Raw genomic sequence first — 27,431 nt, forward strand, 5'->3', positions numbered from 1 at the left:
CCGGGAGTATTTCAGGTATTGTTATTTATATTTTACCACAGGGAAGGTCTAGCATGGACAAGTATTGATAACTTATACTATTGATGGAGAAGTAAACCATAACCAATATTCTACTCATAACAGGGGTAAGTCATAGGATAAAATATATATATGATAAGTATTGATCAACGATAATGATAAATCACTTAGAGTATTCCTTTCTATGGCATTAGCATGGTCAGGTAGAATATTAGAGGAATAATTCCTAAGTCATTCTTAATTACAAGTTAAAGCGTACATTGATTAGTGCAATTACACCTAGTAATCATGACTAAGATCATCTTTATATCTACACATAAGGGATATTACTAAGGAAGATTAAGAACAGAGCTTGTCTTCCATCGTAACTAGATCCTACTTGTATACCTATATTCGGGGAGTGGACTACAAAAAACTCAATGGGAGTGTCACATCCGCGGTCTACCACATGGCCTAGAATATAGGGTGTATCCGCTGGTAAACAACGTATAAGCACCACGCTTACACAATATCGACCACTCACCTCGTGTACTTTGGAGCGAGCGCTATACGAATTTATGCATAAACATAATGATAAACTAGCTATACTAAGTATATAATCAAAGTAGGCGAAGAACATTATAACAAAGAACATGAATAAGATGAATACTAATATTGTCATAACAATTGTAGCAAGCATATAAAAATAATGGAGATACAAAAGAGAGGGGGTACAAGGATTATACCAAACCACGCTCTTGACACGATCGGGAATCCAAGTGAAGCCTTCTTGTCTCCCTCTAGATCTAACCTAACTAGCTATGGCCTAGAATTGATGGAGCTCTGAGGATGATTAGGGTTTCTGTCTTCTCAAATGACTTAATATCTCAGGGGGGTGGTAGGGGCTGATATATATAGGCTAGAGCGTCCAACGTGAGCCCTTGGATCAAACTGACTTAAGAAATGGCGTAGATGCAACCAAGGAGGTGGTGGAGAACCGACATTGCGACCGATAGGTGGGCCCAGGGGCGGAGCGGCCTGATGTCCTCTAGAACCTTCTAGTGTCCGTTTCACGGTGGATAAGCGCAATTAAATCTGACATGTAGGTCCACCTTGACGGTTTTCTGGTTAAACCCTGCAGAAAATACAGATTCACCAAAACTCATGGAATTTATTAGTTTAAACCCCTAGACCTTTGTTGGTGATCATATTTATGCCCTTATACATATTATATTGATGGTTTATAATGGTTGTTTACTACCATCAACAGTTGTACACGTATGTTGCAAGCTTCTGGTCCCAATGCTTCATCTGTTTTCTAGACGTATGTTGCACACATATATTACAAGTGTTTTATCTGGATGTTGCGTATTGTAACACCACTGGCGTTACGAGCTCGCTAAGCACTGAGATTATGGCCTGAGAAATATATCTAGAAATATAGTGAGTTAGTTACTTAAATGTGCTAATGAAAATCCTAACAAGAAAATAGGAAAAGTAGTTTTAATTGTTTGGCACGAAAAGCAATTTCTGTAAACAAGAATAAAATATAACTTGTATTTAGTACTTGAATAAAATTTGGAGCGCAAGTTTAATAGATGAAATTGCAACTCTTGTTTTGGTGAATAAAAGTTATTCAATAGTATATCTGATAGCTCAGAAATCGAATCCGGCCTTTAAACTAGACCTTTCGTGAATCGGCAGGAAGTTGAAATTATAGTTAGGATGCTATTTTTGACTATTTTTATTAAGCAAAATAATTAAGAGGTGTTCAAATGTTTTGCACTTGTGGGTAGTATGGAGTATGGGCTATGTCATGCTATGTTTGTTAGTTGAAATCATCGAGGTTTAGACCTTGCAATAATTACGACAAAGTGCTTAGGGATGTTAGTTCTAACTGAAACCTTGAATTCTTTTAAGTATGAAATGATAGTAGATGATGTCATTTTGGCATTTAAATACTAACAAAAATGCCTAAACGCTAATTTCATGTTTTTGCACAGTCGATTGCATCAAAGTGGGCACTTGGGCTTGGTGTAGAATGAGGTAGTTTGAGTGTCGTGTTGCCTCCCTAAAAATTGCTCATATTTCGTAAGAACGCGCTGTGAATTACGTCGTTGACGTTCTGTTTGTGAAATGGTGTTGATGTGACGAGCCCATGTGGGAAGCTCTGTATCTTCCTTGATTCTCACTCTCTGCCAGTGCTCGTTGCTCGGATGAGAAGCTCGTAGTGTCTACTAGAAGCATGGACTCTTGTTCTAATCTCAACTGAGTCCTATTGGATGGGTTTCCCAGCTTTAAAATTAGTGCACGTTGTTTACAGCGGCCGTTCGGGTGGTGTTCGCGACCACCGCGGACACAGTGCGCTGGGTGCCGGGACCACGTCGTGGCCGTGTTGCGCTGCCAGCCGCCCGTGCACCAGGCCAATGTCGCGCTGCGCTCAGGCCTTGCGTGGCTAGCCCGGCCGACGGTGGTCCGGTCTCACCACCGCGGCGCGCGCGCATCAAGGTCTAGTCGGCGAGCCATGGTAGAGCTGTGGGTGTCCTCGCCCTGCCGTCGTGGTGCTCGTTCCGCCCTTCATCCCACCTACCACATTGAGTCGTAGGATGTGTGCCATGGCCGTCGCACCCTAGTCGACGGTTCTAGTCCTGCGTTGACGGGATGTTTCCCTGCCCGCCGATAGCCGCCATGATAGAGGTATGCTCGTTTCCGACCACTCCAAGTTATGAATGTTGCGCCAAGCCTTTTCATCACGTCAACTGTACCACGTGCTCATTTTGCCACCAACCGAAGCCGACATCTTAATCCACTCAAGCTCGCTCGTGTGCCCTCCCCATGGCATCACCGCGATGAGCACCGTCTCTTCCCCCCTCATTGTACTTAGCCCGGGCTTCGCAGTCCAATTCCTCGCACCTACGGGTAGTCTAAGAGGTTAGCTAGATGCTCTTTTTCCTATCTAGCTTAGTCATGGTCCGTCAACGACCAATTTTGGTTTCCACTCACCGCCTGCCTTGGGCGCTGCCACGGCTAGGAGTTGGGGGTAAGTCTCTATCCGAAGTTTAACGATGCAATTGATGGCATGTCCATACCTGATTTGACTCCCTACCACTGGTGCTCACCTTCATTTGGCCAGGGACGACGTGGGTTGGGAACTGGCACGTCGGTGTCAGTCACGGTGCGTAGCTGCTCAATCGATCGCACGTGGCTAGGCCACCTCAGCACGCCTCCGTCACAACCGCCACCGTAGCTTGGTTTTCGGTGAGCCACTAGAGCTCGCGCATCTCTTCCTTCTCCTCTCTAGTCTTTTCGTTCACCAGAATGGCCACGCCATCACTGTGAACCGCCGCCTGCCATTGTGGCGTAATCTAGGGCACCCCCCATCATCCCACCATTGCCCAACCATCGTCGTTTGATCCGTTGGTGCCCATCGGCCCCTTAGGTGCGCTGAAGGGGTCCCTAGTTAGCCGACGTACTCGCTCTATGTCGGTCTGTGCCGCGTAGGCGAGCGCTAGAGCGCCAGGGACTTCTCGGTCGTGAAGACGAGTTCTTTTCAGGGCTTATCTACGAAACATGTCTCTATTGCAATAGTGCCGAGGAATAAAGGGATAGATCGAGTACTCTTCTTCAAAAACACCGACGCGCGCGCGGGCTCCCCGCCTTGGGTCGCTGCGGGGCTGTGTTGGGCCACGCTCGTCGCGCTATGGGCCATGGCCTGTGGCTACACGCGCGCCCCGCCCTCGCTTGGGCCTCTAGCTGCTGGGCCAGTGGCTGGCCGAGCGGCCAGTGCTGGGCCAGGCCGAGCCCACGAAGTTTTTCTCCTTTTTGGTGTTGTGTTTTGTTCTAAAGCAGTGATCTTGTAAAATTGATAATAAAATGTAGAAAAATTATAAAAATGCCAAACCAATTTTATTAAGTTTCTAAAATCATGATCTATCTGATAGTGTATTTTGTTCATATAGGTTTTGTATGTTTTTAGGGTTGCTCTAATTATTTTAATATACTTAATATTGTTAAGACATAAACTTGTAGGATTTTTCATGATAAATCGATGATAGTGTTAGCTCTAAAACTTTTACAGTAGGTTAGAAGTGTTATCAGGTGTTCTCTGTAATTTTTGTAGCTCGATAATAATTAGTTACTAGAGTAGTTAATGTGCATTAGTTTTGAGTATATTAAATCATTAATAAATAAAAAAGAGACATGATTTAGTAAGAATTAGTACTTGTGGATGAAAATAATGCTTTGTTTAGTGAAGTTAATACTTAGCTAATATATTAGTCATAGGAGTTAGCTTACTAGCTTGGTTTGTGCACTCGTATTTTAAGAATTGTTGTTGTCTTTTGATTGATTGCTCCAACTCTACATTTGCATCAATACATATCATAATAGGAACGACGATGGATCAATGGTATCAAACAAAGTAGCTGAAAAGATGGTGCCAGGGATCAGGACACAAAGATAGAATACTAACTTTTGGTTATATGTTACCCAGACAAGCCCTGGTGCATAACCCCTACTTTTCTGCACTTTATATTATGTTTGTGCATTAAGTTTTAAGGAATTGAATAAAACCCACTTGCATATATATATATATATATATATATATATATAACCTATGAGTCTTACTAGTATGACAGGTTCATGTACAGTAGAAGTCGAGTGATTTCCTGTCACTCGCGAGAGATAGGAAATATATTAATATTGCTATTATATTATTATCACCTGGAAAATATATATGAATGATAATTGGAGACCGGACGGAATGATACTTTGGATCTGGACTTGGTTTTGCATTCGAGCGAGGCTCGGGTTGCACTTGTTCCGTCTGTGTCGATTAAGGACTAGCCGTTGCAATGGATAGTAGTCAGGTCACAGACTTATTATCCTGAACACATACTTGTGTATGGTGCGGGAAGGCTCATTTCTCTCTTGTCATGGGTTCTGGCTCTTTTCGGACTGACTGATTGGAGGCAGAAATGGTGGAGGTCTAAGCACCGCACTGAGTCCGAGACTCAGGAACGAGGGCTTAGAGTCCAAGTTTAGACGGGGACCTAGACCCCGTGATAGGAGGGTAGTGGGTTGGTCTTGCTTGTGTCTGGGGTACAAGCGGGGCATGTGTTTTAGGGTACCTAGCTAGGATACATTGGTTCGCGAATCGTCGGGTGATCCGATACGACTTGTCTACAATCTGGCACCGTTGTAAGAACTAGAATATGAAAGATGGTAAAACGGCCTGATTGCTTACCATTTGCTTGACACTAGCACAAGCGCTTACATAGAATGGTTAGTTAATGAACTAATGATGACTGTTAATAAAATTGAATATAAGGATGCACGTTTAGTAATGCTCCAGCAGATGCAATAAATTCACAAGCTAGATAGTCTTGCATATTCGTGGAGTCTTTTACTTCTTCCTAGCGGGTAAGTCTTGCTGAGTATAATTAAGTACTCAGGGTTTTATTTCCCCCTGTTGCAGGTGACAGGCGGATGCTAGAGCTGACTCTTATGTGTGGATCCCTCCTGGTGGGCTCAGAGAGGATTCCTTCTGCGATCTTAATTTTTATCTATAACTCTCACTAAATGTTTTATAAATAGAAGTTTTATAGTCCATTGTCATAGCTTATATATCAATGCTTCATTATGTCATGAATAGATATTTATTTTCGCTGTAACTCTGATCACATATTTACATTTTGTTGTTAAATTAAATTGTTCATAACTTCGATGTCGTATTAAAAGTGATGTAAGAAATGGCTAAATGTTGTAAGCTTTATTCTCTTATTTGTGATCCTGATGGCAAAATGTGGATTTTTGAGTTCTTCCATGGGGTGTGCCCGACGGAACTGTGTAATTTAGTGTTCTCCCTTGAGTACTTAGTGTCTAATAGAGGACAAGTACTCCTGGGAGGCATTAGATTAGGCGGTTCTGCCACACGTATGTTTTTGCAATGGTTTAAGGTGTTTTTGCAATTGGCTCAGATGCATGTTTGAAGTGTTTCATCTGTCTTCAAATGAATATTGCAAGTGTTGCATCTGAATATTTTAAAAGTAGATGGGGTGTTGCATCTCCCTCCTCACCTTTTGCTACCTCACATCGGTGTCTCCTCCTCCCAGCGCCCGCTGGGCATCCGTTGTCCCCTCCCTCTCTTCTCGATGCTGGTAACGTTCAAGGGTAGCGTGTGCCTCGCGTGGGCACGCGAAACGGCACGGGAAAAATACTGCATGCGTCGGCGTCTAGACACACCGTCTGTCTGGACATCCAGACGCTAGCAAGCCCGCTTAGAAAGAGCTATAGAGTTAAATGCCATTGAGTCACATGACATTGGGTGTGATGTTTATTTAATGGTCAATGCCAATCTATGCTAGCGGACCATTTCATGCTTGGAATTAGTTTGTTGGTTTTTTCATTATGTGAATAGGATATATAGAATGTTCTAGAATGTTCTTTAATGCATAGAGTAATAGAAATAACAGAAAAGAAACGTCGACAATGGGTTTGAAAAATAAAAATAGAACTCAATCAGTATACACAATATAGATATATTAGAAATAGAAATAGAAAAAAAGGGAAAAAGATATGTCAAAAATATTAAAAAATAGAAATATGTAATGTAAAAAGAATGCCAAGAATGGTTTCCGAATAAATAGGAACATAATTTTTAATAGTATACACAAAGTCTAAATATATTAGTAATAGAAATAAAAAAGGAAAAATGATATGTCAAAGAATGGTAAAAAAGAAAAATAGAAAAAATAAATTTGTCGGATTTGAATCCATGCCCTTTGGGACCAGTACCTGAAACTGGCTCCTAAGACCAACTCAGCCATCTTGACATTTGTGTTAAGATCAATCAAATAATCTATCTATAAGAGTTCTTCAGGCAAACCAATGCCAACTGTCAAATGATGTACTACCTCCATCTAGAAAGAATGCAATACTAGCACAGTATCACGTTTTAGTATCTTGAGTTTGACCAATTATAGATAAAGAGTATCAATATTTATTATATCAAATAAATATTATTAAATTAATCACGAAAATGTATTTTTATAATAAATTGATATGGAGCCATAAGTGTGAATACCACGCACTAGAAACTTATCAAACGTGAACCACTTTACGTGGCATGCAACCCATAGTTGCATTCTTTTTAAGACAGAGGTAGTAACATGCCTGCACCGACTTCTGCTGGCATGTGGCGGTGAGGGTTACATCTCATCAGAAACAAAACAAAAGAAAACATAAACATTCAGATGGATCGTTAGTTAGTTTTTCTGATTGAGCGTATGAAGGTTTGATGGAGTTTCCCATTTCCCCTTTCATCTTTGATTTTAGTGGGAATACCATGTTATTATAAGTCAACAATGCTCGTCTGAGGAAAAAAGTGTTTTGCTAGACTCTAATCGATCACCATTGTTTATCCAGTATTCAAATTAAACAATCCATTAAACAGGCTAAATGACCGATTAAATAGGATAAAACGGCTGATTGAACACAAAGGACGTACTACCGTATAGTGTCTATATGATGTTTAAATGGGCTAAATGACTATTTAGGCCAACAAAGAAACAAATAAGTTGAAACCCCCATGGTCCACGGGCTTGGGAGGATTTGTGGATGGTTCTTTCTTTTATACTTCCTCTGTCCATAAAAAATACAATTCAAAGCAAATTATTTTGAGTTCAAACCAAAACCAAACATCACAAAAAGCAAATGCACCAGCACGAGTGTATGCACATATTCCTAACCTTATATTTAATTTAATTTTGATTTTTTTATTTTTCCTATGTTCATATGTACACAAAAATATAATTAAATCATTTTACTTATTATTTTTATAAATTGGATTTGTAGGGTGTTACAACAAGCCTTTGTCGTAAGCTGAACACCGTGACCGGGAGAAGGCTTAGTGGCTAGGACCGTACGTCAATGGAGCTCCATTATGGAGTAGGAGTTATGTTTTGACAACCGATACCACATGGTACATCCTCATCTCCGGGAGTTTACCCTGTCTTGATTTGCTCTTTACTTACCTCATTTATGCTTCCTTATTATTGTGCTTGACTTGCACGGCCTTTAACTTTTCTATATTAGCATATATAGACTAGTTGATAGAATTGGCTCTAGGTCGTGTAACTCTTTGTGAGTTGGATAGGTAGAGTACACTTAAAAAAGACTAAGGTGCACATCATGCTACTTAGTTTATGGGTTTTCTAGTAAAGTCCAAGTAAAGACCTAAGTTTAAGTTTTTAGAAACTCAATTCACCCCTTGCCTCTTGGGTCTCCTAGAATTTGCTCACGATCCTTACATAAGCGTTTATAATGTTGAGTGCATCTATGTTTTAAAGAAGAGTAAAGTAGTTTATAATAGTGGTTGCATGCATAGTTTTTTTATAAAAGGGAGTAAAATTCACGTTAGGTTCTTAAACTTGCATGACAATGCTTTTTTTTTAAGAAACTGGACGGGCTAAGCCCCTACAGGAATTTTATTGAAGTTAAATAATAGAAAAAGGGGTACAACAACAACAAGCCTTCGGGTCCCAGCTTTTGAATTTTGATATTCTTATCCATGAACCTGTTGACAGTACCATACCATCTATGTCCAACTTTGAATCTTGATATTTGTGTCCCTAGACTTGTCTCGCCCACTAGGATAGGTCCAAATGGGCATCAATGTACTCTATGTGCATTGATGTAGAATGTCAATTGTATGTTGATGTGGACCCACATGTTAGAGTCGCTCTTCTCTCTCTTAAGCCTCCTCCTTCCCCACTATGTGTTGTCCATGACTTCCTCGGCGCTAGATTTGATGATGGTTCCTAGCATCGCGACCAAGGTCCACAAAGACGAAGGTGTGCGAGAGGGCATGGAAGAGAGAAAACAATGACATAGGAGAAAGGGCCTAGGTCCATGGCATTCCAACGTACTGACTCAACCAACCCCTTGCTAGAGCAGCTTCATTATTGTTGGTAAACTAAGTAGGGAGGAGAAAGAGGGCGCTAAGAAGAAATATAAAATCGGAGAAAGTGTGGAGAAAAAGAAACCAAATATGTAAATTCAAGAGTTATGACTTATGACCTAAAAACCTAAATATCAAAAATTGAAATTTTGGGAGCCCGGTAACACCACACTGCAAAAATTAGCTACCGGTCGTGAATTTAGTCTTAAAAATTGTCGAATGTTTAGGATGGAGGACTCATTGGCGATTCGGCGTAGTGCCGATCAGCATGGTCGTGCCTCCAGAGTTAGGAGTATTTAAGACAGGGCGTAGCATAGCATGAGCCAAAGTTGAGGTTCCTTCTTTCTGACGATCCGATCGCATCGGATCATCCGAATTCCGAAGGCAGCAGCAGACGTGACTGCGTGTTCCGTCTTTCCCTCCCGTCGTCCGAATTGTCGAAAGCAGAGTCCAGGCCGCGATGTGAATGTGATGGCGATGCGACAGCCAGCCCCACAGGCCCACGGGGCCACGGCGCGGTCCGTGCAAGTTTCTCGTTTTTGTATTATATTATCCTTCCCGGGTCGATCAGTCCTTTCTGCTTTCAGCAGCTCTGTGGCAAGGTCGCAACTCGCATGTTGCCTCATGTCATGCCGCCGTGCGTGTCCACGGCGACAAGCGAGGTTTGGATCCTTTCACCTTTGCCCTACCACCTGAACGTACTAGAGTGTCTTTGGGTGGGTTTTTGAGCTGTTTTTTTTTTCTTTCAAAAAAGATCAAAAACCAATCAAAGAGTAGGAACGAAGCTGCTTTTTTTTTTGTTCCCAAGTAGCTGCTTTTGGATAGTATAGTTTTGAAAACACCTAGGACCCTACTTTTGACCTTCCGCTTTTTGAAATGTTGAAATTAGAAAGTTGTTTTACAGTTGTTTCAAGGGAGATAAAATAATACGTATTTGGTGACATTTGTTGCTAGCACTTACTCTCGCGGTCCTAGAATTTAAAAGATTTGAGTCAATCCTATGTCAAATTATGTCAAGCTATGTCAAATTTCTAGTAAAGAAGAATAATATTTGTTGCATTGAATCAATATTATTGGATACGTTATATGAAATACTCGCTTTGTCCCGTCTGTCGTTCTCACTTTCCGAGAAGCCAAATATTCTCCACTTTAACTAAATATATATAATAACTTTTGGCAGTCATTCCTTGAGAATTGGTCGTTAGTAATAATTTTCTTTCCTAGCTTTTATGATTTTCTTGAGAATTTTGGCCCTCAAAGCTCATTTTGTCATTTGTGATACTGATCTTTTTTTTCCTGAGTGGATGATACTGGTCTTTTAAAATGCTACTCCCTCCGTCCCAAATTATAAGTTATTCTAACTTTCTTAGAGAGTCAAAGTACCTCAAGTTTGACCAAATTTATATATAAAACAATAATATTTATGATAACAAATAAATATAATTAGATTCTTCATTAATTATATTTTCATAGTATATCTATTTAACGTTATAAATCTTTGTAATTTTCTCTATAATTTTAATCAAAATTGAGATGTTTTGACTCTCAAAAAAAGTTAAAATATAACTTATAATTTTGGACGGGGGGAGTACTTTTAAGATATATAAGAGATTGGATAAGATACCATCCAGTAGAAATGGTTAACGGGCCTCCATCCGAACATTGCGGTGCAATGAGACGGGCCCACTTCCAGTGTTGCCCCCATTTCCCACAGGCCACGGGGGCCCTCAGCTCTCTCCAGTCCCCCATCCCCTCCCTCGTCCGGCCGTTCCCCCTGAGGCCTCTACTAGTAGTCTCTGGCGCGCTCGTTGCTCGGCAGTTGCGAACAGTCCTTACCAACCAACTTCCGGCCCCCTCCCCGCTCCCGCGTAATCCAACCGCTAATAATAACCGCCGCTCCGATTAGCGCCATCCCCACCGCTATAATTACGCCCCCGCCTGCGCGCGCGGGCCTATCAGCCCTAGCTTAGCTAACCCGGCCGCCTCCGCTGCTCGCCTCCCCACTTGTTGCGCCTGTGTCGTGTCGCGTTTAGTCAGCAGCTGCTTGCTAGGGTTAGGGTTTGCGGCTACGCGCGCGCGCGCGCTCGTGCATGCGCGTGGGCTGGCCGCGGCAGGGATGACGCCGCAGCGGTCGCCGGCGGGGACCGGAGGAGGAGGAGGTGGCGGCGGCTGGGGCCCGCCGGCGCTACACTACCTGAGCGGCCCATACGGAGACACCACCTTCACCAAGGTTTTCGTGGGCGGCCTCGCCTGGGAGACGCGAAGCGAGGGGCTTCGCGCCCACTTTGAGGTCTACGGGGACATCCTCGAGGCCGTTGTCATCACCGACCGCGCCACGGGCCGCTCAAAGGGCTACGGATTCGTGAGCACGCCTTCCTCCTGTTTCTTTTTTTTTTCTTGTTCGTATGTGCTATGCTGGTTGGGGCGTTTGCTCTGCACTTCTTTTTTCCTTGGTTGGGGATCAGGGGCCAGGTTCGATTCTGGAGCTTAAGGTTGTGTTCGATTCTGGAGCTGAATGTTGTGATTCTGTGTGCAAAGGTGAACTTTGCGGGTTGAATTGGGAGGTTTTGTGATCGTCTGTATATGCTGTTGCGGCGGTGGCAATTGGCAGTGAAGGTCTTTGAATTTGGGAGTTTTGCATTCCATACTTAGGAATTTTGGTGGATTGTTGACTTATTACCAACAGGATTGAGGGAAATAGTTAAATTTTGTTACCAGGAGCTAGTGAAAGTTGCCGTGTTATGCATTTCTAGGGTTTCTGTGTTCAGGCTTTTCAGGAACCTAGTTCAATTTTTGGCGTCTGAATTTGAAAAGAAATTTAGCATTCTTTCTTGTATGAATCAGGGAACTATCTGAATTTTCCATGGGGGTATCGTGAAAACAGAGCACCTTTGGCCTTTTGGGGGGTTCCAAATTTGGCTCAGATATTTCGTCTTTTTCCTACTTTTGATTCACTTTAATCATGTGTGGATGTGTGTATAGGTAACCTTCCGGGACGCAGAGTCAGCGAGGATGGCCTGCATGGACCCATACCCAGTTATCGACGGCCGACGCGCTAATTGCAACCTTGCCATCTTAGGGCGGCCTGGTCCAGCTTTGCCTTTCGGTAGGTTTGCTAACTTGGTTCCCTGATTTCCTAATTGCATAGCTGTCAAATATACGTATGATTCTTTCCATCCGCTTACGCTCTTGGTGCAAAGTAATTTGTTAATCAATGCTCTATTCCCAATGTATTGGAGATTTGGGGTCACCACAATCATGGCATTTCTATGATTTCATTGTTACAAAACTTGATGCTTAGTTTCACCCCGCCCCATCTTTTCAACACCAACTAATAGTCTTGTCACTAGTTCTAACTGAGGGAAAAGGACTTGTCAGTTCAGGACTAGTAGGTATTTAATTCGTTGCCTGAACATTCTAGCCCCAAAGAAGATTGTAGGATCTTCTACGAGCTCATTTATGAAAATAAAGCATTAGCTGTCAAAAATATACAAACCAACACAGCTACTAGTCCTCTCTGCCAACTATGTTTGGGGAGAGATAGTAGTGTTGGACTTGATTGAAGAGAATAATAGATAACAGAGTATGAGCTGGTGGGTGGTAGAAAGGGTGGGCAATCATCACTGCTTTTCAATAAAAATTGTCCACTTACATGTCAGGCATCTGTTTCCTGGTCTGCAAATTGGAATTGGAGATATTAATCATCACAAGATGAAGCATTGATCCACATCTTTGCTCGTGATGGAATGCAATGCTTTTTGAGATGTTTACTGCTTATTCATGAGCCTTCTTGAATACTTTCGTATATGTGCTGTTATAGAGTAAAAACATGTCAGGCATCTGTTTCATGGTCTGCAAATTGGAATTGGAGATATTGATCATCACAAGATGAAGCATTGATCCACATCTCTGCTCGTGATGGAATGCAATGCTTTTTGAGATGTTTACTGCTTATTCATGAGCCTTCTTGAATACTTTCGTATACGTGCTGTTATAGAGTAAAAATAGCAAAGTTTTCTTAAGTTTGCTATAAAAAAGGCTTGTGCCTTGTCTATCAGAAAATTACTGACCAGGACCCACCAGTAAAAGTCCAAAGTGAATTATAACTCCATGATCCATCCACACTCCTCGTGTGTATTAAGCCAACAAGTTTCACTAATACTGTATGCTAGTCTCAGTTGCAAAAACTTATAGCAAACAAATTTTCTTAATGCACGCATGTTTACCTTTTTAGCCTGTGTGTGTATTCAATTATTGTAACAAAATTTCCCCTTCTTTTCAATGTGGTATAGTAGCACCTATAAGGCCGGTCATCCCATACAATGGAGGTGTGGCGGTTCCAGGGGGCATGTATGTGCAAAGCCCAACATATCAGCAATCCCCATACAACTACTCACAGGCCTTTGTATATCCTTCTTATGGGTAGGTTAACAGCTCATTCATTGCTTGTTGGCAAAGATCATGTACAGCTATGAATTTGATCTCTTGTTTGATTGTGAATGTCTGGCAATATGATTAAAGTTGTTGTTGTAGCTAGTCTGGAACTCTATGATTAGCAGGATGCAGTGTACATATAGTATTCCCTTACAGGAGTAGTTTTTCAGTTCCAATTGAGCAGCCTATCTGTTTAAGTAATGACCATTTGTTTTTTCAACGCAGGCCATCAGCATATGGACCTGAATACCTATATCAGCAGGTTGAGAACTCCAGAAACATTAAACCACATCCGTTTCTTGACTAAATGAAATAAATTTAAATTATTGCTCATTTGTTTTATTTTTAGCTTTGTAGAATGCATATGGTCCATATGTTGGACAACAGTATGTTCCAGTTTATGGTGGCCCAAGGACAGTAGGCCCGGCAGTCTACCCATATGGGCAATTTGGCCAACCTGTACCAAGTGATCATGCTTATTCTCCTGGTTATGCCCCAAGTCATGTTCTCCCACTATCGAATCAGAATGTTAATGCTGCAAATGTTGTGCGCATACCACCAGTTCAGCAACAATTTCCTCCAGGTAAGAAATTCACTGTTGAGTCGAATCAAATGAACTTGTCCAAGAATATTTTTCAATTGCGTAGGGCGCCATAGCTTATCATGCTCTTCATATAATTTATAAAGCGCTTTTGTGAAAACAGGAGCTCCACGACCTCAACAGCTTTTGGTCCCTGCTCATGCACCGCCATTCCCGCAGAACAACATTTCTGAACAAACGACAGGTTGACAAGGATGCCAGAAAATGACGAATTTTAGGTGTGTTTACTGTTTACCTCTGAAATACTCCTGCTGTTAATCTGTTGTAACATCTTGTTTTCCTCTCTGTAGGCATCCAATAGTCTGCAGCAGGACTAAGAAAAGTCATACCGCTAAATTGGGTGGCATGCTTTTTTTTCTTGCAAATTGTTTTCTTTTGCACTCTAAAGGTTAGTTATCACATTTATCTAATATTTGCAGCAGGCCCATTTATTAAAGGGCATCAGTCTATGCTGCATCTAGGCTGATTGATGTACTGTTTCTTATCATATTGCAGGTTGTCCTTATCCATGGTTACCAGAACTTCTTATAATGTGAATGTCTGATCTGCTCCGCCGGATGGGGCAGGAAAGCTCGAGTGTCTGAAGATGAAGCCCCTCTTGCTCAGCTTCTGTCGGTGTCTGTACATTTCCCATCTCCTGCCAGAAATTCTGATAGCTGGTGGTCTGTGCATAGACCAAAGTGGATGCCGGAAATGGAGTCCGGCCTCCAACCTGTGTATAATATAGGTCATGTAGTAGGTCCAAATCGTAGAACAGGTCCATTCTTTCAAAACATCTGGTTGTGTATATTAATTCTCTTCTTCGCACCTTTTCAGTATCTTCAGTGCATGTATCCATGTCTCATTAGGGCATAGGTATTTAAGTGTCATTGCATCGTCAGTGAGTCATGTACATTATTTATCCTGAAACTGTAAACTATATCACCTATGTCAACTGTAATCAAATAATGGCAGCCCTATCTTGGGAAAGAATGTGATTTGTTGCAAGTTGCAACAGATGGGAAAAACACTGGGCCATATTCGCCATACTATTCATCTGTTTCTATGGATAAGAAATACTACATACATAATTAAAAAATGAACAAAATTGAAAATCATATTTGGGCGGCATCTACCTTTAGTTTATGGTTTTAAATAATCGATGTAGCAAAGCCAGTAGTAACTTCAAAATGGTTCTTAGCTCTTGTGCTATATATAAACTCCATCGTGGGGATGGCAATTGACAATGGTAACATGGCCACATGGGGCTCTGGGAAGCCGAGGTCACCTGACTTTTGGGTCATGGAAAATTGCCTGGGTGCATAGGCTTATATGATTCCATACCCGTGTCTTTCTGCCTGTCTCCAGCATATATGATGAACATCATTGATTAAAGGTAAATGAATATTAACAAAGATCCACCATAGAACTTCCGCCGAATGGCAGACCCTGCAGCATTTTTACGTCAACCTGCGAGACAATACAACCAGCTCAGTTGGGATTCAGATGTTACAGCACAGTAAGACAACACCTAGAACTACCGATATATTTCACCTTGTATTTGATATTGCAAAGGTATAATCAGTTAGGGCTGAGGTGCCAACCTATAGGTATACCCCCTCTAGTGGGGTGATGCCATAATGAACTGAATTACATAACCTAAGTGGGGGTCACAAAACTGCACAATTGGTGGGTCACAATCTGCTATCCAACTCGTATCATGGGGAGAATGGCTGATTGGAAGATATTGTACAGTGCATGTTGAACTTCTCCAGAGCTATGTTCACAGCGGATCAGATCAACCAAAAATGGGGAAAAGCAGGGTAATATTCTGCTAAAAGAATCCCTCTCCAGATCACCCAGCAATTTCATCACTTGAAGGACCAGAGGAGTCCTTGCAGCCAATTCCTCTTTCTTAGCAGCGCTCAGCGGCACTGCACAATGTAAAGATGGATTTCTTTGAGACGTTTCATCATATGGTTTGTGATCTGTGCACTTCAGATATGTTCGCAATATTTGCTCACAGGTATCAAGCACTTGAGACTCTATGTTCATTTCTTCTGACAAGGATGGATAGTCATGTTGCAGAGCTTGAAGAAGTTTGATGTAACTCTGGTAGGTTTCGTTCTCAAAATGAACAATTGCTGGCTCAGATACCTCCAAAAGGGAACATGCTTTATGAAATTTCATCTGCAAGGATGATTCAGAGCTCACTTCACTTGAATGGGTCGCAATAGCTGACATCATCTCCAAAAGAATACTAATATGCTCGGCATGAAGATATTTGCTATGCTCCTCGTATAATTTAATAATGTTCTGCATAAACGAATACAAAATACTGCCATGTTAATGTGATTGTCAGAAAATTCAAAAGGAAAGACTGATCATTTCTAGATTACTTGTCATCAGTTAAGAGGTTTTTCAGTGTAATAAAAAACCAATCTAAGGCATATATAGTGCCATCTTAATAGAGGTAAACTGTCACATAGGGGCAACTGAGGAAGGTTGTTAGAACTTAGCACGGTCCCACATTGACTGGAGGGCAGTGCACCCAACTTGAAAGTTGGAAGCCCCTCATCTCATTGGCAAGCGTTTTGGGTGTAGAAAGGCCCTTACAATCCTATAAAGGCACAGTTTAAACAGGATAGTTTGAATTAAGTCATTCTATTGCCATGCTAGTTTATACCTAAATTTTTGTTCTTATTTCTAGATTGATTTTGTTAGGGCCAGCCACTACTTAACAGGACGCATGACATCTTTATTGGGGTAAGCAAGAAGTAAGAAGCCTCTCTTACTCCACATCCTTGCTCATTATTTGCCAGCGTACACAGGTAGATGGAAGCCAAAGCTGCAGCACCCGAGGAAGCCTAATAGTTAACAGTCCAGGGACATAATGGTACCACAGTTAAGCAACTTTAACACCATCCCTCTCCCGATGTCATCATTCCATTATTCCACTCTGCTCTCCCAAAAGTTTATTCTAGTGGAGAACCAAACCTGAGCTATTGAACTAAAATCCAAATAGCTAACCCTACTTGAATCTTGCATCTGCCCTACCAATAAGAGCAATTTAATAATTTCGGTAAAAAAAAAAAGGATACCTGTATCACCATGAGCAGTAGGGCCATATGATTCTTCAGTTTGACAATAGCATAAGAAGTTGTCTCCATATTCGCTTCCTCTTCATCATTACCATACATCTCTTGATCCAAATATTGCTCGGTTTCTGAATAAGAATCAATTCTATCTGGGATATCAATATCTTGCATCATCCTTACAATTTTAGAGAACATGATGAAGGTGTGTGTCACTGATTCTCTAAATAAGATCAATATCTCTTTCCATTCCTCCTTGGAAAGTTTGTTACCAACCCCCTCTGCTAAACGCATAATTGCAGATACACCAATAGTAGCACAATGTTTGTAGGGGCTTCTGATAAAAAATGTAACAATGGATGCTGTTCTACCAAGTTCTGGCCGTATCACATCGGAGAAATTAACAAACAAACCCACCAAGCATTTCACTGCCAACGTTTGTGTTTCAAGATCAGGTAAATTATACTCTGCGGAATTTGATGATGAAATCTGGTCACCGGGTGTGGATCTTTCATTGCTAAATAGAGGATAAACAACATGTTCAAAGATATTGGTCCAAGAAGTCAGTGAAAACAGGTTTCCATGATCCTTTAAAATGTCAAAAAGTACTCCTACAGCACCTTTCTTGATAGTCAGTCTTGGATCAGTTGTCAATTTTGCTAAACCTGAAATGCACAATTGATAAAAAAATGGTCAGTGCTTCAGATTATCATCCAACAATTTACATAGTGAACTAAATATAATATTTTGAAGGGAGGAAAATGCCATACCTGCAAGGAGAGGCACCCAGAGGGAAATATGACCATCTTTTTGCACAGTGGCATTTCCACCACACACCATGGCTGAATTCCTGGGTTGTTCAAAAGCCCTATCTTGACAAGCAAATCCTTCCTCAGCAAGTTTAACAGCACAGAATCGCAGAAATGCAATAGCATTGAGATTGGCATCGCTGTTAAACTGACTACTTGTAAATGCAATAAGACAAGTAACACAATCAGTAAATGTTGTTGTCTCTGTTTCAGTTATGTGACGAAAATAATCTCGAACAATTTTTTCCACCGTCTCAAATGCCAATAGGACGGTACTTCTTGTATCATCAGCTGCGGAGAAGTAAAAACCTGCAAGTTGATGAAAAGTTACAGGGCAGGACGCAATAGTCACTACCTCACAGGTAAGATTGAACAAAAACCTCAACAAACTAAATATAGAAATCATACATACCATAAAAACACCCTTCCACCCAGACTTTATGTTATTAACCCGACTCAGAACCATCTGTGAGACGCACCTAACAATCAGCTCTCGTACTTCTGGAGCATTGCTCCTCTGCATAACAATCACAAAAGGTCTAAGGAACTCATTTTGAAAGTTATAGTTTGCCAGTTCCTCCCTTTCTAGAAACTTCATAGCCAGCTGCCTCAGAGAGTCCATCACAAATATAGCGACAGAAAGATTTTCCAACAACCCAACAGACACAAAAAAGTCTGACAAGACTTTCCAAATACGTGACCACACCAGACGTATGCGATTCATATTGTAATGCCTGCACAAATGAAGTTAGAAATGAGAATAGTAAAAAAAAACATAAAGTTGTGGCCGCTTTTGCCATTAGTAAATACCAGATTTTTAATTAAACTTTAGGAATTTTCTTACGCAATCTCTACTATTTTAGTAAGGCAGAAGATACGAGGATCTGTTGGAGACTGCAGCTCAGTCATTGAGACCTTGCAAAGAGCTTTCACAAAAGCAACAATAGCATCACTGTTTAATCTTTGGCTATGGGCAAAGATATGATTTAACTCAACAATGCCAATCTGATCCAATAAATTAATTCTTGATAGGAAATTATTGATCTGTTCAGGAGTGACCAGTGCTGACGCACTGCCTTTTGCCACTGTGCTATCGTAAGTACCCCCTCTAACGGCAGCCATCACAGCAGGATTCTGAAGAGCATTAGTCTTCTTAGAAGTTAGGACAGAAGTAGACTTCTTAGTTTTTTCTTCTGACTCAATCAGAGGTACTGTCAGAAAGGATGCATCAGTGGGAACCCCTTCTCCAAGCAGATGTAAATGCTCAAACCGTGATAAACAAGTTAATACATGTTCCCAAGCTTCCTGCAACTAATTGCCATCTTCGATTGCGATAGATATTATAGCCTGTTCAAGGACATAAAGTAAATTTATCACCCCCAATATCCCACAGCTTTGAAACATTCGTATGTGTGAACAAATGTGCTAATAAAGTACAGCATAAAGAAATATTTAAGTGGCTCAACCATGCTGTATCACAAATGTTGGATAGATCCTCAGCGAAACAAAATGAACATTTAATACATGCTGGAGAAAGCATCAGAAAATCAAGAATACCATTTTCCAGACTGTTGTGAGTCCCACCATGTCAGATGGTAACTGTCATTGTGTTTTGCAACAAGGTATTATGGGGGAAAGTAAGCCTTTAGGTACCTTGCTTAAAAAATAGATCACCCAGCAACAAATTATCAAAACTCGATAAACAAAATATGTTTTGTGTGGCCTCTTACCTTCATAGAATCAATATTTTTTTTGCTTCATGTCTGCAGCAGAATGGAGAGATGTGAATTTGGCTATGGATGTTAAGAAAGCATCCCTCTGTGTCTGCATGCACATAACAGAAGTGATGTGCACGGAAAATCTTAATCCCTTCAAGCACTGTGATGTAGCAGCCTTATCATCACACTGATCAAGGAGCACACTGAATGCAGCCATCATAGGTGCCCAACAGGACTCCATCATGAATCTTAAAATGGTTGCATCAGCAACAACATAAAACGTGGACCTGTATTACATACAAGCTCAAATTAATAAAATGTCGCTGAGACCAATAAGTACTTTCTGACAGAATGATGGAGATCTTACTCTGATTTCCCACGTTTTGCTTTGAATTTTTCCTGTATGTGCTTAATGAGCAAGTCATTTGCTCCTACTGCCTTGTCTTCTGCTGATCTCCAATTGACAAAGTTGATAATATTGTCCAAGCCTAGAAGCCTGCCTACACTATTGGATTGCTTGGTTTGTGCAACTGAAGAATCAGCAGTCATTTTGATTTCATTGTTGACAATCTGGTCATACAGTGTACTCAAATAATCTTCTGGCAAATCCTTCCCATCATCTATTCCTCGATTGTTGCGCATAAAATCTGCCTTAGACATCTGCACAAGAAAATTTACATTACCTGTGATGGAGTAAAAATATCTACATTGCTTTATTGACATTCCCGTATGATAATAAAATCATAATTAGCATACCTTGTTCTTCACCGTCGGATTATGAGCATCAGTGTTTAGCAAGATCACAGAATAAGCAAGAACATATGCTGTATCTGCACTAGTAAAAGCATTTGGATTGCATTTACAGTAGCATTGAGCAAACTTTTCCATGATCCGGTCAATTTTTTTAGCTTCTCCTGGTAACCTGAAACCTTGCAAGAAGAACCTAATTGCTTGACCAAAGTCCATGCCTTCGAAGTTTAAAGCGTCCACATAAGCATGCATTACTTTGAGGGGAAAGTCATCCCTCTCACCCAAATAGTCGCCTATCATTGTTGCATTTAATCCAGCAGTATTTCTCAAGAAAGAAGCCACATCTTCTGGAGAATTGCCTATTTTCTTGCTCCGAATGAGAAAATCGATACCTTTGGAAGGTTTTTTGTTGAACAAGGTAATTCCTTTCTGCAAACAAAAAAAAAATCTTATAGTTATCCCAAAGATAGAAAGTCTAATTGTGGGGAAACCATAGTTCAAGCAACCACACCTGAAGCTCTATCTTGTAAGCACGCCGTTGCTCAAGTGAGGAAGAGTCAGTTATGTCAGAACTACTAGTGTCAAGCTGCAGTTCATAATCTATTCCGCTCCCTTCTTCTCCATTATGAATATTATGGTTCTCAGCTGAACTTAGAGTTTCAGAACTGCCTGGTGAAAATTCACCAATTCTCAGTTGTTGGTCCATCCATGCACCCATCGACTTAACAACAGTAGCAAGGCACTTGACAGACTCAATCCTAAATGTTTGGTCTTGTGCAACAGTTAATGTTGTTGTAGATCCAGTAGGGACACCTAAAGCAGTCTTTAGAAGTCCATTGATAATCCTGTGAAGACCAGATAGAATTAAAACTGCTTCACTGTAGACTTATAAAGAGAGAGGCATATCTTTGGTACAGCAGAACTAGAAGAGAATAATTGTGCTCAAGTAAAAAAATGAAACTGAAGGAGAATGCCCATCCAAAAATAATAATAGCGTACCTTTCAAAAATATTTGGTGCATCAACATCACAATCAAAGTTCACAAAGATATCAATAATAACCAGAGGTTCTTTAGATATCTTCTCCAAAAAGTTTAGAACTGTCATCTTCTGCAAAAAGCTAGGCTGGAGAACATTTTCAAGAACTCTTAAGATAAGCATAGGAAAAAACATTCCAATTTCCTCTTTCAAACCAGATCTAAACCTTGATATTAGACTCATAAAGATGGAACACAATAACTGGAAGACACTCATTGCAGACAAGGCACTATTCTTCAACAAGGATAAACAAAGGTACTGCTTAACTGCTTCAAGATACCTGCATTAATAGGAGATAAAAAATACAGGATCAGTCATTTGCATTGTCTGTTGGGCATATAATCAATTCAGCAGTCCTACATCAAATGAGCAAAACAACTTCCAGTACGAATTATTTGTGGTGTTGCTGCTTGTTGGATACATCCCCACATGACTAAGCTTTATCATTTTTTTTAAAAAAACACAGATTACAATTTAGAGTACCAATCACACCATAATGGTTTTCATTAGCATTTTCTCTTATTACCACCACCAGTATTGGTTCGGATCTGCAGGTCTGAGGGTCTGTGTACCATCCATGCATGTAATGTCAGCATGCATGGGGACATGGGGTATGCACACAGTTGGAAAAAAATCTAAAAAAAAGGGCGTACCCAGTGCAGAGAGCTCCCGCTCTGTGCAGGGTCTGGGGAAGGGTGTCAGTGGCAAGCCTTACCCTCGCCTGTGCAATGCGAGGAGACCGCGACTCGAACCCGGGACCTTCCGGTCACAGGCGGTAAGACTCTACCGCTTGCACCAGGCCCGCCCCTCTAGTTGGAAAAAAATCTAGATTGTTAAATATCCATCAGTACTCTCTTGCAGCTCTCATTTTAGTTATATACTTATATGATAAAATCGTCATTGCTTCCTTCACCAATTAGATCCTTGCCCAAGCAACAGATATAAACATGAACAAAAAATAACAGTGCCCAACCAGTGAAAGTGGAAAACATAGTAGACCTTGCAAAGGCTCTCAGATTGGTTCAGTTAAAATTTCAACCAAGCCCCAAAAGTTGGAGCATCACAGCTTGTCCAAACAGACCATATGTTTCACTTCCACATATCCCACTTTATCGTTCCTGGCTTCCACGGTTCTACTCTTATCACCCACAACCATTATGACTTAATGCAACATCTTATCACCCACAACCATTAAGATTCAATGCAACATAACCAGTGGAGACTCGTAATGAAACACAAACATTGCAATAAAATTGATAATCAGAACCATCATGGTATGGCACATACTTTTCATTCGTCTTCCAGAATGGCCCTGCATTGTCAATGACCATCCTAACCAGCTCCAGCGACAACACCTTCCCCTTTAATAGCATTGGATCTTCGGGGCTATCAGGCGTACCAAACTTCATTGACAACTTGCATAGGTTCTTGAACAAAGCCAGGCCATCCTCCCTTATCTTGCTTATTCCACCATCCTCCCCAGTGCCTTCCGCCTCAACTGATGCCGCATCTACAGGAGGTGCCTCCTCCGGCACGTCGCTCCCCTCCATGGCCTCGTTTAAGAACACCTGAGCCGCCTGTACGACGCTGGAGTCGTTGAGGCTGCGGTCAGAGAGATCAATCATGTCGGCAGCGGAGACAGTGCGCACGCGGACGTCCATGGCGTCGGCCTCGACGCGCGCGAACACGATGACCAGCACCTGTGCGAGGGCCATTTTGGCACAGAGCTGGTTGCCGCCGCTGGCGCTCCCGAGGTAGACGTTGTAGCACGCCTTGACCACCTGGCCCAGGCACTCCCCGCTGACGGAGACGCCCGGGCACCGCGCGAAAGCGACGAGAACGCGCAGCACGGCGAGCTCGAGCGCTTCGTCCCCGCCGCCACCGAGCGAGATGCAGGAGAGCACCGCGGCGAAGAGTTTCGAGACCGGGGAGGGGTCAACCGCGTCGACGTCGCCGAGGAGAAGGCGGAGGAAGAGGAGGCCGGCGATGCACTCGAGCGCGGGCTCGGCCACCTTCGGGGACGCCGGGTCGAGTGCGAGGAGAAGTGCGGCGAGGGCAGCGGCGGCGGCGGGCGCTGGGAGGCCGGGGACGGGGGAGGGCGAGGAGGTGTCGGGCTCGTCATCAGGAGCCGGGGAGGAGGAGAGGAGGTCGAGCGCGGACTTAGAGGCGGCGACGAGCGCGGCGTGCCGGCGCCAGGAGGAGTGCTTGATGATCTTGTCGAGGGCGCGGGCGAGCACGCGGGCGGATGGGGAGGCGCCGCCGAGGGCGCCCTCGGCATCGGGCTCCGACGACGACATTGGGCGGTGGCGCGGAGTGTGGTGGTGGGGGACTGGGGGCGGCGCGTCTAGGCGGCGGCGGGTGGATTCATCGGAGGCGGGGGTGGGAGTACGGGAGAGATCTGGTGGCCGGTGACGCGTTTGCTCTTTGCTAGCTCTGCTCTGCTGCTGGTATTTGGTTGTTCCAGAAAGAGTGTAGAAGCGGAGCAGGAGGTGACTTGGAAGCTGGAACAGATCAACGGGAGGGAGTACACTCCACGTATTGGAACGATCTGCTTGCTTAGGGGCGAGGCTCAGTAATTTTATGGATTAAGTCCATTTTCTTTTCTTTTCTTTTTTTTTTGCCTTCAACTACAGAATTAGTCTAATTTTAACCCTCAACTATAAAACCGTCTAATGGTGATACCTCAACTGTTAAAACCGTTCACTTTTAGCACATAGACTCAGACATGACTGTTTTGTCCTACGTGGAGCGGTTTTGACCATGCCCTGCTGGCACTGACCGCTATGCAGGCCCTCTTTCCTCCCGTTCTTGCGCTTGTGAAGGAGGCAACGGAGGACGCAGTGTGGGAGCAGTGCGGCGGCGCGAGCAGGCTGTGGTGGCGGCGCACGAGCAGCACAGCAACACGATGCTCGAGCAGGCTGAGCAGGTTGTCGCGGTGCGTGAGCATGCGGCGGCAACGGCTCGTGAGCAAGGCGGTGGCGCTCGAGCAAGTTGCGACGGCGGCGCCCGAGCAACACGGCAGCGCGCGAGCAAGCTACGGCGGCCTCCTCCTCCATGTGCCCCAGCCGAGCTCGCCACGACAGAGCAGCCATCTGCCCTCTGCCGCTGAGACTGCGCCCACCGTGGATAGAGCAGCCGCACACGCCGCGGCAATAATGCCATCCACGCTGAGCCTCCTCTATGCGGCTCTGCTGCCCTGCATGTCTCCCTCACGCTCCGGTCACTTCAGCCGCCGCAACAATAGAAATTGGGGGTTGAGCTCCACCGAATGGTAGAGTCTAATAAAATACCACTAATAAACTCGCCGAGACTTGATATAGCTCGTGCTCACCTCGCCTGAACCTCTACCGCAGCCGTTCGCCCGGTGACGCGGCCGTGTCCGCCGCGGAGCGCTGCCGACCTCGCTGCCCGCACGTGGCCAACCTTTAACCGACACCCTCCGCCTCAACCGTAGGCACTGCTAGCACCAGAGTAAGACGTGGATGCTCCCACTCAATCTCTACCACTCCCTCACTGTCTAGGCTTGCCGGAACAGTCGCGCTGCCGTAGCAATTCGCCGCCGCACGTGGTTAGAGCACTAGACTTCGTCGTTTAACTTCTAACTGTCGCCCAGGGTTTCGCTTTGGTCCATATATGCTCGTAGACTCGTTAGCTTGGCCGACGCATCGCTCTTTTGCCCGGCGTAACCGCGTCGTTACGGTGGGCGTCTCACCGGTGAGCATCGAAGCCCTAGGGGTCTCCTCAGCTCCTCCCCACCACGATCGTGGCCGTAGGGCTGCCAGCACGTGCGGTCAGCAGGCCACGCCCCGCCTCCGGCCGAGCCACGACCTCCTCCACCACCATGGTTGTGCATGCACGTGTAGTAGCGGCTTGGCCGCACACCTTCGCTGCCCTTGTCGGCGCTCTCCTCCCTCTCAAAATCTGCGGTGGCCTTCAAGCCTACGGTTGGCTACCCCTAGCGGCCGGAGCCTGCAGCCAGATATTACTGGCTGAGGCGCCTGCGTCCTGCAGCCTACGCGGCTTTGTTGGGAAGGGAGGTGATGAGTGGGTGACGTGTGGGCCCCATATTTCACTAAGATGGAGGTTGGCATCCTACATGGCGGTCAACACTAGCGTGGCATGGTCAAACCCGCTCCACGTAGGACAAAACAACCATGCTCGCACCCAGGTGCTAAAAGTAAACGGTTTTGACAGTTGGTGTATCACCGCTAGATGATTTTATAGTTGAGGGTTAAAATTAGATGAACCCTATAGTTGAGGGGCCAAAAGTGGACTTAATCCTAATTTTATTTGGCAGGAGTACTTCCAAACTCTTTTTTGGTTCAGTTTAAGACACCTTTGCAGCAAAGGGAAGCTAAAATAGGAATAAAAATGGGGGCTTACTGGCGCCCAGATGTTCAGAGCAGATGAGCACGTCCGGACTCCCCACGCATGCTGCTGCCCCAGCCCATCCGCCCGTGCCTACTGCAGCGTCATATCGCTGCTGTCCAAGCATGTCTGTCCCCATCTGCCTCACCCCGCTCCCGTTCGCCTCGCCCCGCCATGCACGCGCACCCCAGCTGCGCCCGCCACTCCTTCCCCCAAACTGAAAGCTCTAGTTTGGTTTTGGTGAATTGATGAAACCCTAAATGCTAACCTAGTTTATCAAGTAATCATGACATAGGTAGCACATTTCAAGTGATGAAGCAAATGAAGATCATGATATGATGATGGTGATGCCATGGTGATGATCAAGTGCTTGGACTTGAAAAGAAGAAAGAGAAAAACAAAAGGATCAAGGTAAAGGTATAAATGGTAGGAGCCATTTTGTTTTAGTAATCGAGACACTTAGTGAGTGTGATCATATTTAGGTTCAATAGCCGTACTATTAAGAGGGGTGAAACTCGTATCGAAATACGGTTATCAAAGTGCCACTAGATGCTCTAACTCATTGCATGTGCATTTAGGATCTAGTGGAGTGCTAACACCCTTGAAAATGTTTGTGAAAATATGCTAACACATGTGCACAAGGTGATACACTTGGTGATTGGCACATTTGAGCTAGGGTTAGGAACTCCACCGACGGATTGTCCGCCCGTAGAGTGTGGACAGTCCAACGGTGCCATCGGCCCCCTAGACAGAAAAGACAGAGGTCACTGTAAGTGACCGGACGTAGGTCTCAGTTGGACCGACGTGTCCAGTCAGTGGCAGCATAGGGCTCGCAGCATTGGTCTCTGACCGGACGCTGGGTCACTCAGTGATCGAATGCTAATAGGGTGCGTCCGGTCCTGCTGACGTGGCAGTGGACAGCGGAGTCACCAAGTGACCGGAAGCTAGGTGTGTCCGGTCGAGCATGACCGGACGTCCGGTCATGAAAAGTCATCTCTGGATGCTTACTGGAAACGACCGGACGCTGGGGTTCAGCGTCCGGTCGTCACTTGACCGTTGAGATCGGGCGATCAACATTTGAAGAGAGGGGACACGTGGCATGCATCGCGTGATCGGACGCTGAGGTCTGGCGTTCGGTCATTATGACCAAAGCGTCTGGTCACCCCGTGTTGTGCCTAGGGAAGGGGTACAACGGCTTTATTTCGTGGGGGCTTCTATTTAAGCCCCATGGTTGGCTCAAGCTCACTCTCTTGGCTATTTACATTGATATAGCAACCTTGTAAGCTTAGCCAAAGCCCTCCCACTCATCTCCATCATTGATTCATCATCTTTGTGAGATTGGGAGAGAATCCAAGTGCATTGTTTGAGTGCTTGCATCTAGAGGCACTTGGTGTTCGTGTTTCGCTGCGGGATTCACTTATTACTCTTGGTGGTTGCCGCCACCTAGATGGCTTGGAGCAGCGTGAATCGTCGAGCGGAGGTTGGTGATTGTCTCCGGCTCCGATCGTAGTGATTGTGAGGGGTTCTTGACCTTTCCCCGATGAAAAGCCAAAAGGTACTCTAGTGGATTGCTCATGGCTTGTGTGATCCTTATCTTGTGTTGGTTGTGTGGCACCCTATCGAGGGTTTGGCGTGTGATGCCAATTAGCGCGTGAACCTCCAAGTGAGTGAATCGCCATAATGA

At 43.8% G+C, this 27,431-nt stretch overlaps 1 protein-coding gene and 1 pseudogene across 2 annotated transcripts; one reads left to right on the forward strand and one right to left on the reverse strand.

The window, feature by feature from the left end:
• The first annotated feature begins 10,794 nt into the window (after positions 1-10,794).
• On the forward strand, positions 10,795-15,113 carry LOC136519719 (uncharacterized). 2 transcript variants are annotated; one of them, XM_066513091.1, is made up of 8 exons: positions 10,795-11,318; positions 11,939-12,062; positions 13,249-13,378; positions 13,616-13,652; positions 13,748-13,973; positions 14,095-14,209; positions 14,282-14,379; positions 14,487-15,113. In XM_066513091.1, exons 1-6 carry the CDS (start codon positions 11,073-11,075, stop codon positions 14,178-14,180), a joined length of 849 nt encoding a protein of 282 aa, XP_066369188.1. In that variant the 5' UTR covers positions 10,795-11,072; the 3' UTR covers positions 14,181-14,209; positions 14,282-14,379; positions 14,487-15,113. The 2 variants fall into 2 exon arrangements, with proteins under 2 accessions (XP_066369188.1, XP_066369189.1); XM_066513092.1 differs by having other exon boundaries at positions 13,252-13,378.
• A 188-nt stretch (positions 15,114-15,301) lies between these two features.
• On the reverse strand, positions 15,302-23,808 carry LOC136519720 (brefeldin A-inhibited guanine nucleotide-exchange protein 1-like; annotated as a pseudogene).
• Between the last annotated feature and the right edge of the window lie 3,623 nt (positions 23,809-27,431).

This window comes from Miscanthus floridulus, chromosome 18 (assembly GCF_019320115.1).
Source record: "Miscanthus floridulus cultivar M001 chromosome 18, ASM1932011v1, whole genome shotgun sequence".
Classification (NCBI taxonomy): domain Eukaryota; kingdom Viridiplantae; phylum Streptophyta; class Magnoliopsida; order Poales; family Poaceae; genus Miscanthus; species Miscanthus floridulus.